Source organism: Elephantulus edwardii, unplaced genomic scaffold (assembly GCF_000299155.1).
Source record: "Elephantulus edwardii isolate Elephantulus edwardi_28Jun2011 unplaced genomic scaffold, EleEdw1.0 scaffold00006, whole genome shotgun sequence".
In the NCBI taxonomy this organism is placed as follows: domain Eukaryota; kingdom Metazoa; phylum Chordata; class Mammalia; order Macroscelidea; family Macroscelididae; genus Elephantulus; species Elephantulus edwardii.
The window spans coordinates 31,817,516-31,830,895 of NW_006399756.1; the positions used below are offsets into that span (position 1 = coordinate 31,817,516).

The 13,380-nt window shown below is 41.3% G+C and overlaps 1 protein-coding gene across 2 annotated transcripts in view; it reads right to left on the minus strand.

The window, feature by feature from the left end:
• The window catches only part of CNNM1 (cyclin M1), a 73,086-nt gene that overhangs the window by 33,282 nt on the left and 26,424 nt on the right, over positions 1-13,380 (minus strand). For both annotated transcript variants that reach the window (XM_006880041.1, XM_006880042.1), the window contains exon 2: positions 902-1,045. In XM_006880041.1, coding sequence (XP_006880103.1) covers positions 902-1,045 — 144 coding nt within the window. The remainder of the gene's footprint in view (positions 1-901; positions 1,046-13,380) is intronic.

The following is a 13,380-nucleotide window of genomic DNA, read 5'->3' on the forward strand; positions in this document are numbered from 1 at the left end:
AACCCAAAATATATCAAACCCGACGTTCTCTTATCATCCTGACTCATGGTGACCCTGTGTATGACAGAGGAGAGCTGTGTTCCATGTGGTTTACAATGGCTGCAATGGTTATGGAAGTGGATCACCAGGCCTTTCTTCCGTGGTGCTGCTGATTCGGCAGGTTAAAATTTCCAACTTACAGGTTAGCAGCCAAGGGCAAAACCATCTGTGGCATACAAGGACCCATTCATTAGGTTAAGGGCCAGGAACTGTCCTTGTTATAATCCTGGTTCAGTTCCTGAACGCTCCATGCTGGATGGTATTTAAGGACTCATCGTGACTCAGATCAGGTAGGGAAAGCCAAATTTCATACCAAATATTATACGAAAAACCATATGCTGAATCAGGAATTGAAGGAATCACAAATTTAGAAGTTGGAATTTCTCTGTGACAGATTACAGGAATTGAGCTGTTTCCTGCAGACCAGAGGCAGCCAGGGTCCCCTTGCAGAGGGAGTGTTAATACGTGTGAAATACTTCCTTCCTGAACTAAGTATCAGGTTGACACTAGAGAAAAATTGGGCTTCATTTACAAGATAATTTTCTTTATGATCTGCTACCCGATTCTCAATAAATACACAGAGAGGTGTGGCTTGTGGTGCTTCAGTTGATTAGAACTGCTGGCCCCCTATTTTTAACTCAGTTTCATCTCTTGGTGTTTTGTCTCATTATTAATGTACTTTATCCTTGGTCTGCAACAGCCAGGGTATCCTGACATGCCAGCAGCTGGCCTTAGGTGGCTGACACGGAACAGCTCATGGGCCTTGTCCGGACATTCTTTCATGCTCTCAACCAAATGAAGTATCTCTGAGAGCCTTGGAGGAAAACAAGAAATGCTGGGACTGAAAAGGCTGTGTACTTACTGTAGAGGTCAGTTTCATCCAGGATTTCTGATTTGATGATCTCCTCTATGATGTCCTCCAGTGTGACAATGCCCATCACCTCATAGAAAGGGTCCCCTTCGCCCTCATTATTCACTCGCTGGACAATGGCCAGGTGTGATTTTCCTAAACGGCAAATGAAATCAGAGCGACATTACCTGAGGCATTTTCAGAGTTGTAACAAAGCGGCTGTCCAGTATCAGGACCGAACCCCAAACTTAAAAAAAAAAAGTCAAATTCATCGCTGAGTCAGAACCAAGGCACAGGCTGACCCTCCAGTGGGTTTTCTGGAGGCTGTAAATAGCACATAAGGAGGCTGCTTTAGCCAGTGGAGCTGCTGGTGGATCCAGTCAGAGAGACACTGCCTTCGGGTTAGCAGCATGACTCCCTGCAGACGATGCCACCAGAGCGCCCATCGCAGTGCTCCTTAAAATGCAAAGTTTGTACGCAAGCTCATTTAAACACAAACCTTGTACTTTTATATCTGTCTCTTAGGAACATTACTGGATCTATACAAAATCAGCTAAATTCCTTTTATTTGAGCTTTCACATAGAGCAAATATATCTTAGCTACAGGAGGCTGCAAGATCCAATTGAAAAAGCAAGAATCTGGAGTCACAATTGGGTTAGAAGCCATTCTCCTCCCTCATTCTCTGTACAGACATCCACACTATCACCACTTATAAGTGTACAACTGTTATTGGGAAAACTGGATTTGATTCTCATTGCTGTCATTTAGCATCAGGGAATAATATCAGTGTTGAGGTTTTAAAACATGCCCGCATAACTCCTTCCACTGAGAGGAAGGGTTTATATTTCTTTCCATTAAATCTGGAAGGGAGAGGGTATCTGTAATTACTTCATTTGCAGAGAATGGAATATCCCTTTGGGTACTTGTGGGGCTAGGTGATTAAGTCATATAACTTTCCAGTTAATAACCCATCATAGGGCCAGGCAGGATAAGCAAAGCATCTGGGATAGAGCTCCACCAAACTCAGCTGATCCAAGCCCAGTCTTTCAAGCTTGGCCCAGTCATTCAAGTCAGCTCCAGATGCAGGACCCGGACATGGTGATGCACAGGCAAGCCATTCCCACTGTGCTGTACCTGAATACTCTACGCAGTCATCAGGTATAATAAAACAGTGGTTGGTTTAGGTCTGTGTGTTTGGAGATGGTTTTGTTAGCCATGTGGTACCTGAAACAACCAATACTCATAAGGGGATTGTGAAGCTCCAGTGACCCAGTGTATGGATGAAAGCACTTGGAAACTATAATTTAGCGCTGATGTTATTGTTAGGTATGTGGTGTTGACTATGATTTATCAAGACCCTATGAACAACAATAGATTTGGACTACAAAACTGTGGCCTGCTGGGTCCTCCAAGCCCTGGCAGGGCTAAAAATGGTGACGAAGGACCAAGATGGGGGCCACACACTGACACCTCAGGGACAGAGAGATCTGGACAGAATCACTGGACATGTGGCAGCTGCCAACAAGAAACATTAGAACAAATGATGCTGGGTTAATAAATTGCCTCATTTGTAGCCTTAAAAAAAAAGTGTTCGGAGAATTCCCATTCTTTTCAATGTTATCCATAATTTGGTATTGGTCCACACAGTCAAATGTTTTTGCATAACCAATAAAACACAAGTAAATATCTGGTATTCTCTGCGCTACTGATGTCAAAGGTCCCTTTGACATCAGCAATGGTATGCCTCATTCCATGGCCTCTTCTAAATCCAGCTTGAATTTCTAGCAGTTCTCTTGATGTATTGTTCTAGCTGTTTTTTAATTACCTTCAGCAAGATTTTATTGATATGTGATATTAATGATGTTGATGGTGGTGTATGCCATCAAGGTGGAACCACCCTATATCTGGGTTTTCCAGTGGATTTTCAGAGTCAGAAAATCAGATTAAGGGAAGCTGCCCATTCTTCTGCAAAGCAGCTGTGGATTCAAACCAAATGCCTTTGGGATTGCAGTGCGGCTTCTTACCACTAAGCCACCAGAGCTCCCTAAGCACAGGCTAACTTGTGTGCAATTACTAATCTGTAGTGAACAATTTTACAATTTTTTAAACCACATCAAAGATTCTGCTTCAAAAGTAGCTGGTAGCTTTCTCTTTTTCAATCCTACAGCTTTCAAATTTTTAATCTGTAACAAGGACGGCTATTCTACAAAGAGAGACACGATGCTTGGAAAGGTGGAGGGTCGGCAAAGAGAGGAAGACCCTCAACTAGGTGGAATGACACAGTGACTCATGTAATGACCTTGACTGTGTCAGAAAGGGTGAGGATGGCAGTCTAGGAGAGGGTTCAGATCTGTTGTTCACAGGATGGCTATCGGTTGTCCTCTACTCAATGACACCTAACAACAAAAACAACAACACACTACCCAAGAATGGTCTACCCTACCTTCACCCTATCCTTTAACGAATTCCTATCCTAATCTCATCATGCCACTGTCCTCATCATAAACCTTTTATGGCTCCCAGAATAAAATCCAGGCTCTTTAGCTGGGTGTTCTCAAGACTGAACAATGCAACTCTTCTCAATCTTTCTAGGTATATGCTCTGCTACATCCCTTTCATTCTCTACTCCAGGAGCATCTGGTTACTTCCATTTCCCTAACGTCTACTGTTTCCACTCTCTAGGTCTTTGCTTACACTGTTCCCTGACCCATGATAAGCTCAACTAAGCTGAAGACAGGCTGAAAGCTCATAGTTGATATAATCAATGCATGAAAACCAAGCGGTAAAACTTGTATTTTTTGATAAAGCACACTATGTTTAAATTACAAATGCAGACTAAAATGATCCTTTGAAACAACTGCAGTCTATCCAACTGGAGAGAAAGTGTTTGTAGCCTTAATTAGATTATGACCTCAGAATGCTCTCAGTTTAAAGTGTTTCCCTCCCTCTATAAACATATTTTTCTTAAACTCATGATATCTGTTTTTACTTTTCTGCTAACATGTGTTGGCACATGACAAAACAAATAATCAGTATAATGGAAAAAGAAAGATGATTTTTCTTAATTTATTTTCCATATTCTCTGTTTATATACATATATATTTGTAATGCAAAGTCATTAATCCTTTAAACACAACCATTATTTCCTACCACTAAGATTTAGTTCATGTTGTTGTTGAGTATCATCAAGTCAGAACCAATCCACAGATGACCCTCCAGCCAGTTTTCATAGGCAGTTTAATCACACGGAGATTGCCCATCTTTCTCCGATGGAGCACCTGATGGATTCAAACCACGCTCCTTTGAGATGGCAGAGAAGATTCTTACAACGAGACAACCAAATTGTTTTATTACATTCTCACAAAAAGAACTATAACTTCTACAAGTGTCATTACTGGTCTAAACTTTATAAAGTCTATTTGAGGGTATCTTATATTATTAACAAGAAATAAAGGCTTTAACTATGAGTAATAGTCAAGATAGTATGTTGTTGTTGTTATATGCCATTAAATCAGAACTGGCTCATAGCTGAGCCAGTGGGTTTTCAGAGACTGTAAATCAAATGAGAGGAGACTGCCCAACCTTCTCCCATAGAGCAGCTTGTGGATTCAAGCCACGTGCCTTTGGGTAGGCAGTGCCATTCCTTACCACTCACTAGGCCACCATAGCTCCCTTACGACAACATGGTGGTGGTGGTGTTGGTGGTAATTACTGTCGAGTGGAGCACAACTCATAAAAATTCTATGAGCAAAAGACCTTAACATACACCTATGTAATTAATTTAGGAACATTTTGTAATTTATACCTAGTCTTTTAAGATTCCCTCAAGTGGTTGTAGAGATCTTTTAAAACAAAACTAAGGAATGCAGTTGGTTTCCCTGGATACGGACTGAAGCAGGGTTCGGCAATCACAGAATATGTTCTGAGCTGACATTCACAGTGGCAAGACAGCTAGTTAGTGATTCACCCGACACCCTCCTGAGATCCTGCCTCCCCCACAAAGGCTGGCCTGGCAGGCCCCTGCCTCCTGCACTCATCCCCTCCTTGGGCTCTAGAGGTGTTGGTGCTGGAGGAGGCTGAGTCAAGCCATTCTTGAGACATGGAAAAGCTGTGTCTCCTCCTCCCACAGTATTCTGTACATGCCTCTCTGCTGGCATTGTTAATAATAGCTATTATCCATCCATGCTACAACACAGATGGACCTAGAGAACATTATGCTATGTGAAAGAACACAGGCGTAAAGACCACATATTTTATGATTCCACTTAAGTGCTATCTCTCCAGAAAAGGCAAATCCGCAAAGACAGCGATTCCTAGGGACTGCAGGCAGGGGGAAAGGAGGCTGGAGAAGGACTGCTAATAACTGTAAGGCTTCTTTTCCAGTTAATGAAAGAGTTCTGGAGTGAATTAGCAGCAATGACGGCACAATTCTGTGAATACACCAAAACCTGCAGAATTGTACATTTCCAAAGGGTGGCTTGTATAGTATGTGAATTATATCTCAACAAAGCTAGAAAACAAGAGAACCTCTTGAAAAAAGAAAGTAAGCCGTGGCTTCATACCAATCTGACGGGGCTCAAAGTTGCAACCTGCATACAGAAGGAAAAGCAGGGATGACTGCTTCACAGAGGGCCGGGGTTGGGGGGGGGAATGAAAGGGTAACACGGGATTAGCGGTGGGTGGGTAATGCTGGTAAAATGCGCTTGTCATTGCAAGCTCAAGGATGAGAGGTGGTAGAAACTGAAAAGGAGACACACAGGCCAGGCCACCAGGAGACTAGGAATGAAGGTGATGGCATCATCTTAAGATTGTTGGTGATGGTGGCGAGAGTGAACAGGGATGGACACTTAGCCACAAGTGGAAGGAAGAATCAGAGCAAAGGGCTGTGGGCCCGGGATGCGGCAGACACGTCTTTATTGCTGGCCGCATCAAGGTCTCAGGGATGACTTAGCAGTATTTAAAGCTCAGGAAGTAGGAGGAACTGGGGCAATGAGGATAAGCCTTTTCCAAGGTTTTCCACCTTTTTCTGAATATATGCGGTTTCCCAACATGCATTCCTTCTCCTTCCAGAAATCAGTGTTGCGTTTACTTCCTACTGGCACATATGGAGGCTGCTTCACTTAAAAAAATTTATTTTTGTATTGGGAAAAACATATTGGGGGTACAAGGAGGTGAGGGTTGGGGGCAGAAGGGTGAGGATGGGCAGGGATACAGCTGCAGAGCTGCACAGTTTGGTCGATGGGGGGAGCAGGTGAAGGAAATGATGAGGGTCCAGTGGGGACCAGATGCTACAGAGGAATGACAAGCATTTTCCAATAGTAATTAAACCAACTGTCTTATTGATTTGGGAATTGGATGCCGACTCTCTGGCTTCTTCATGCTGAACAGGGGCGTAGATGTAAAGGGGGGAAGGGAGGATGCTTTATCACCTTACTGGTGGTCTTGGGTTACAGCTGCTTGCCTTCTTGTTCTGTTAGAAGATATTTTCCTGTCATTTGCTTCCCTCTGGACTGCAAAGAGGATACTTCACTTTCGACAGTCCTCACTTAGGAACTGTCTATGTGATTCTCAGGACTTCTTGTTATTTGTGAATGGGGACGTTGACCTTTCCTATTGAGAGGTCCCTCTATAGAAGCAGAAAGTCTCAAATGGCTCCTCATGATTATTAGTCCACTGACTTTGGTCCTCCCCCAACTTCCTAGGAAAGCAAGATGCCTGTGAAATGATTTTGCTAGCAATGATGCTGGGTTAATAACTTAGTTAATGATGATGACTGGTAATATCTACATAAAACTTCAGAATTCAACAAGAACTGTGTGCAAGCTCAGAAGAGCCTTTGAGCTGGTGACAGGATGATCGCGAGAACTCCAGGAATCTCTTGTGTGACTCAGGACTATTTGGACAGGCACTAAACTTGCTACAGAATCCACTTAAAGGTATGCAAGCTCTTAAGCGAGGTAACCTCTTCTCCAACTTCCAAGGAAGAATTCACTCGCACTTGGTGGCTATTTTTTTTTTTTTAAACCAACAACTGGATTTCTTTAGAATCAACACTCCACACAAGAGGACATGAGAACAGCAAAGGCTTGTTGAGCAGCAGATGTTGAAGAGAGGACTAAGCTAAGAACCTTGTTCAGCACATTTTAGTCTTGAGACACGTCCAAATCAATTTGGATCCTGGCAAAATCATCCTTTTAGTCAAAGGGATAGACTTTAAGCTGGCTAATTCCACTTACCTACTGCGCCTCATTAAACAACAGCAGAGGCAAAGGTAATTCTTTAAATAGAAAACTCCTGAATGTGACTTTATGAGGTATTTTCACATGTCTCTTGAGCATAGCACTGTGGCACTGAACAACAACAGATGGAAGAATCTCTGGGCTGAGTTGAAAGGTAAAGAAACAGTGGGTTTTAGAGCAATGCATTTTCTAAAAATAAAGGTTGCATCTGTCTCTGAGTTATAAAGGACATATTTTCCTTTGATTCACTGGCATCCTACTTCTGAGTGGCCAACTACAGAGGCCAACTATGGCTTCTGCCTTAAATCCCTGGTGTCCAAGCTCTAGCTATTTTTTTTAAAGTGTGATTTGCTGTGTTCTAACAGCAGTAGAGGGGGCTCTGGTAGCCTCATGGATAAAGAGTTGCACTGCCAACCCAAAGACAGCTGGTTTGAATCCACCAGTTACTCCAAGGGAAAAAAATGGGCAACATTCTGTGTGATTCACTGCCTCTGAAAACCCATGAGAGTCAGCTATGAGTTGGTTCCAGTTTGACAGTACATAACACCAACAACAGCAGACATGGACTCTTGTCTTGAAGCCTTGGTTTGCTTTCCTAAAGCCTTAGCTATGCACCCCCAGCCTCTGAAAGACAATGTCAAGCTCCACATTCAAAGTAGTCCATGCTCACTGAAACACAAAACAGGGATCAACACTATGGGTTGAGCCTTGTTCAGACCACAGTGCTAGGATGATTTTGTTTGGAAGTAGGGCAGTAATACAGGTTTCTGAAGCATCAGATATTAAATAAACAGGGCACTTGGACAGAATGTCCACTTCTAATGTTTTGGAATGCATATGACTGAATTCTGTGGTTCTTACTACTGACGAAGAATCTTAAAACAACAACAAAACCCAACAAAATAAATTCCAAAGACTGGATCTCATGTTTTAGAGATTCTGAGTTCACTGACTTGATTTGATTTGATTTGTTTGAGGTGGGGCCTTGGAATCAACCGCTTAAAATGCTCCCTAAGTGATTCTAATATTTAGCCAAGGAGAACACTTATCTTTAAAAACAAAACAACATTCAAGGTTTCCACTTTGTTTAGGTGAGAGTTTATCATGTATCAATTTCTATAAGCATTGTTCAGTGATACTTGTAACATTTCCCACGGTGGGTCAACATCCTCTGTAACTACATTCTGATTGTTCTGTTTCCATTACTCTAGTTATCCTGCTCCTTTTTATTCATATATCTGCTTTAGAGTAACTATTGACTTTCTGTTTTCATAGTAATTGTTGACTTTCTGTTCTCATATAGATGACTTTTCTTTTTGTTTTCAAAGTGTTTTATAATTTATTTAATAAAGTAGATGAGTTTCTCAAATCTTTGAAATATATGTGTGTTAATGACTTGAAGAACTGTTGACAGAGTTACTGCATATTTTCTTTTTAGAACTTTTTGGCCTTTGGTTTCATTGGAATAGATTAAAACATCTAGTTCTCTGTTGTGGTCTGCATGACTCCAAAGCCCTCTTTAAAGGTTAATGGGGTTTGTCTTCACATTGAAATATTGCAACTCATTGCCATCAGGTCAGAAACCATTCCTAGCTGACCTTCCATTGGATTTCCAAAGGGTATACAGGAGGAGATTGTCAATCTGTCTCCCATGGAGCCACTGACTGGTGGATTTGAATTACCTGAGAAATTTAGGCGAGCAGATAGATGACTTTTAAATGGAACAGTGTACTTAGAGATAATATCCTTTATTTATGTCCCAAAGCTAATATTTTACTAAAAGGGAATAGTTTTGGTACAAGTTTTAATAACTCAGGTAAATAGTGTCAAGGAGTCTACTAGTATCAACTGGTCTTGTCAATCTGGACTTCTTAAGAATCTGAGCTTTATTCTGTAGTTTATTTCTGTTTGATCAGGGCCCATCTATTTTGGGTAGGGCAGTACCTTCTAGTCTCAGGATTCACGAGGCTGTGGTTATTAGAGAAATGAGACTTTGGTTTTCTTCTTCTTCTTTGGTTTTCTCGTTTTTCATTAGCCCCAACAAGTAGACTAACAGTTCTTCAATTCCTGCTTGCAAGCTACTCACCTCAAAAAGATGCAAAACATGAAGTATGCCTTGTCAACTGAGTTGCCCCATAAGACTTGGGTTCTAAGTTTTCACACTCAGAAAGCCATTTTTGCAAGTTGTCTTGGCTATATCTGAAAAGTATCTGTAACTATGCCCAAAACGAATACAAACACCCATGCATAATATTTGTATCTGCATTATTTTCGTTTTTATCCACAGTTCTGAAAGTGTTGTCCCAGCATCACCTGGGGCTTAATAGAGAGTCTCAGGCCCAGCTCTCAAAAAAATGCCAAAACAAACCATCTCGGTTGTTGAGTAGAGGTGGAACCAACCTATAGTGTCCCCTCTTGAGTGGTTTAGGGAGGCAATAAAGTACATAGAAGGAGATTGCCAATCTTTCTCCCTTGGAGCCTCTGGTGGATTCAAATCACCAGTGAGACACTGCCTTTGGGTTAGCTGCACAAATCCCTACAGACCATACCACCGGTCCCTAGTCCTACTGTGTCACATCAAAGGTGCATGGATCTGTGTTTAACAAGTTCTACAGGTGCTACTGTTCTGGAAGATGAGTCCTTTATTGACCGGGGAAGGGCTGCTGCTTAAAAACAGAATCAACTCAAAACTATGGATGGAGTAAACCTTTCAAGAAGTTCATTTGCTTATGTGGTGCAACTCAAAATGAGAATAAACAGTTGCAGGAATCTACTAATAATCAGAGGATGTTAGTTCAACCTACAAATGCTGGAAAATGAGCAACTGTAAAAAGGAAATGAGATACCTAAAATTTATATCCTAGGCTTTATTGTATGCATTAGAAAGCTGGACAACGACAAGGGATGAGAGAAGGAGAATTGAAGCCTTTGAGCTGTGGTGCTCAAAGAGTATTGAATATACCATGGAATACTAAGAGAACAAACAGGTTCATCTTGGAGAGGGTGAAACCAGGCTGCTACTTGAAAGCAAGAATTCTGATGCTCCATCTGACATAATCTGGACATGCTGCAAGGAGGGACCAGTCCTTAGAGAGGGATATTATGCTTGGGAAGGTGGAGGGACAGAGAAAGAGAGGAAGACCCTTGATGAGATAGAATGACTCAGAGGCTGGGGTAACAGAGGCAGGTGTGTCAGAGACAATATGGTTGGCTCAGGATAGAGCAGGGTTGAGAGCTGTTGTACATAGGGACACTGTGAGTCACAGGCAACTTGACAGCACTCAACAACAACAGGCTTTGGTGAGCTGAAGTACACTGGTTATTAGACATTTTGAATCAGATAATCATAAGGTCTACCATCCAAGAAGGATAAACTGAAGAAGCCTAACATTATAATCATTGTGAAAAGGGTCATTTCAAGATTTGTCTTAAAGTACAATGGAGTTAGTCTTAGGGTACTATCCATACTTAAGCAAGGAAAAATCTATTAATATATTATTATTCACATTTCCACACCAAACACTAGTGCCAAAGAGGAAAAAATTTTAAGATTTTTAGTATCTTTTGAAGTTTGAAATTGACCAAACATGCAATCAAGATGAACTGATAATAATGAGATATTGGGATTCATAATTGGAAACAAAGAATGATTGGTAGTTGGAAAATAAAACTTTGGTGATAGAAACAATGATAGGGATTACATGATAGAATTCTACAACATCAATAACTTGTTCAATGAAAATATAATTGTAACAACATAAACGGCAATTATACACATGGAATACTCCTGGTGAAATACAAAGGAATCAAATCAACTACATCTGTAGAAAGAGATGCTGGCAAAGCTCAATGTCATCAGTCCTAACAAGGCCATCAACAGCTCATACACCAGTTCAGGCTAGTGCTGACGGAATGAAAACAAATCCATGAGAGCCAAAGTACAACCCTGAGTATGTTCCACCAGAATTTTGAGAGCATCTCAAGAACACACTGAACACTAACGAACGAAAGTCCAGATGAGTTGTGTGTGTTAACACCAAAGACATCACACATGAACAAAACAAAAGGTGACTGAAAAGCGAGAAAAGAAAATACTAAGAAGGATGTGAGAAGATACTCTGAAATGTGCTCTTGAATGCACAGTCGGTACAGTGAATGGAAGCAAGGTTGAAGAAAGAGAGCTGACTGGGATATTTTAAAGGATGGCTTGAGAAGACAAAGTATTGTAATGAAGGGCGCAAAAACATGGAGTTAGAAAATTAAAAGGGAACCAATTAAAGCTTTGAGCTGAAATAAATTGAATGATGTGGTACACATAAGAAAAAAAAAACAAAACCAACAAACCTATTAGTTGATAATCAACCATTTCGGGATGTAGCACAGGGTCAAAACCAGATAGTATTAAAGGAAAAAGGCCACACTGTCATGAAGGCACTGGCAGAAAAACAAGGCTCGAGGAATTGGTTGAACACCAGTTGAGGTACTTCAACAATCACATGCAGCCCTGACGTGCTCATTAGTCTATACCAAGAAATGTGGCCTTTGTACCGATCACCTGTGACACGGGCTAGAGGTCCTGCACGCCCACCCTCTAAAGCTGTTGACATGACTGAGGGCAATAAAATTTCTGGACAGAAAGCAAATTAGGCTTTTCTTTTGCCTCAGGAATCCAAAGGGCATTTCTAGTAGCTGTTACTATTGTTGCTCTGCATGAGATTCTATCCCATTACCACTTGGAATCACAATGGGAGAAGTCAGGTTGATGAGAAGGGTCAGTACATTTTCAGACAATGACTTTCAGGTAAAGGTCCTCAACGAGCAGTCATCATCCTACCCCACGAGACAACCAACAATGTCTGAAGACATTTCTGGTTGTTAAAATTGAAGGAAGTTACTGGCAGCTAGTGGGGTTAAGGGCAGGGAAGCTGCTGAACTTCTACAGTTCACAGGACACAACAAAAAATGATCCAGCCTCAACTGTCATTAGTGTTTCGGCAGGAAATCCTGTTTCAAAGAGAAAGTTAGGCAAGAGGTTCACAATTTTAAGTGGTATTTGAAGATATGAAAGCTCTTTCAAAGGTCTTTAGTAAATATAGCCTCATCTACTCTACATGGTTTGGAGACCTCAACAAAGAAGAGTTCTCAAGGACCCTTGTAGTACACCATCTTTGTGGGGAAAGGGGAAGCAAAACAATGATTTTGATCTCTTTCTGTCTCTTTCAAAAATTGCTACATAAACTGGTAGAGTAAATGTACCCCAAATAGAACATAGATGTGAGGAGGAAAGCATCTTTCTTGGAAATTGAGAACTAAGGAAAGCAGAAACATTTTAAGGTTTTCTGGTTTCGGCCTCACATATGATTTTCACAGTGGCTTTTGCTCTGCTCTTCTCCCTGCCATACCTGCATCGTTTATTCATTTGGTAAAGAGTCCTTTTACTTACCTAGGACCTGATAAGCCTACTACGTGAAGTATGTTCCTTGGAGCAGCACCATGAACTCACCTGGGAACTCGTTCAATATATAGATTCTCAGAGCTTTTTCCTCACCTACGAGTTCTCTGGGTGGGGCCCAGAAAGTTGCACTCTAACAAGGTCTCCAGGTGATTTTGACAGTAAAGTTTGAGAAGTACTGCTCTAGGCACTTGTTACTCAAAGTGTAGCCCTTAGACCAGGAGTATTGGCATCACTCAGGTGACTGTGAGAGAAGCAGTTTCTAGACCCTACTCCAGCTTTCTACATCAGAATGAACATTTAATCAGAATCTCCTTATTGCTTAACAAGAGCTGGTTAAGACTACTCTAGTTTTCTTATCTATATCACAGGTTTTTCTGTTTCCAACATGGTTTTTATTGAAATACATTTTTTATTTTATACTGGTTTACTTACAAAGTTCATATATATTGCGTTTCACACTGGATCTTTCCCATTTCCTTTCTCCATCTCCCTCTACCCGTCAAATTGGGTGGCCCTATGATTACCCCTTGCTCATCCTCACCCCTCTACTCCTACCTTCCCTCCAGAAGCTCATACACATGTCACTAATTATTTTTCTGTTTTTACAATAATGGTCTTAAACAGTATTTGTCCTTATGGGACTGAGTTAGTTCACTTAGCATAAAGCTCTCCAGTCTCTCTCAACTTACGTGGTAATTTTCAAAATCTTTGCTCCTACAAACTGTGTAGTGTGTGGCTGTGCCATAATTTCTCAACCCATCCGATTGTGGTTGGACATCTGCCATCATGGATTTTT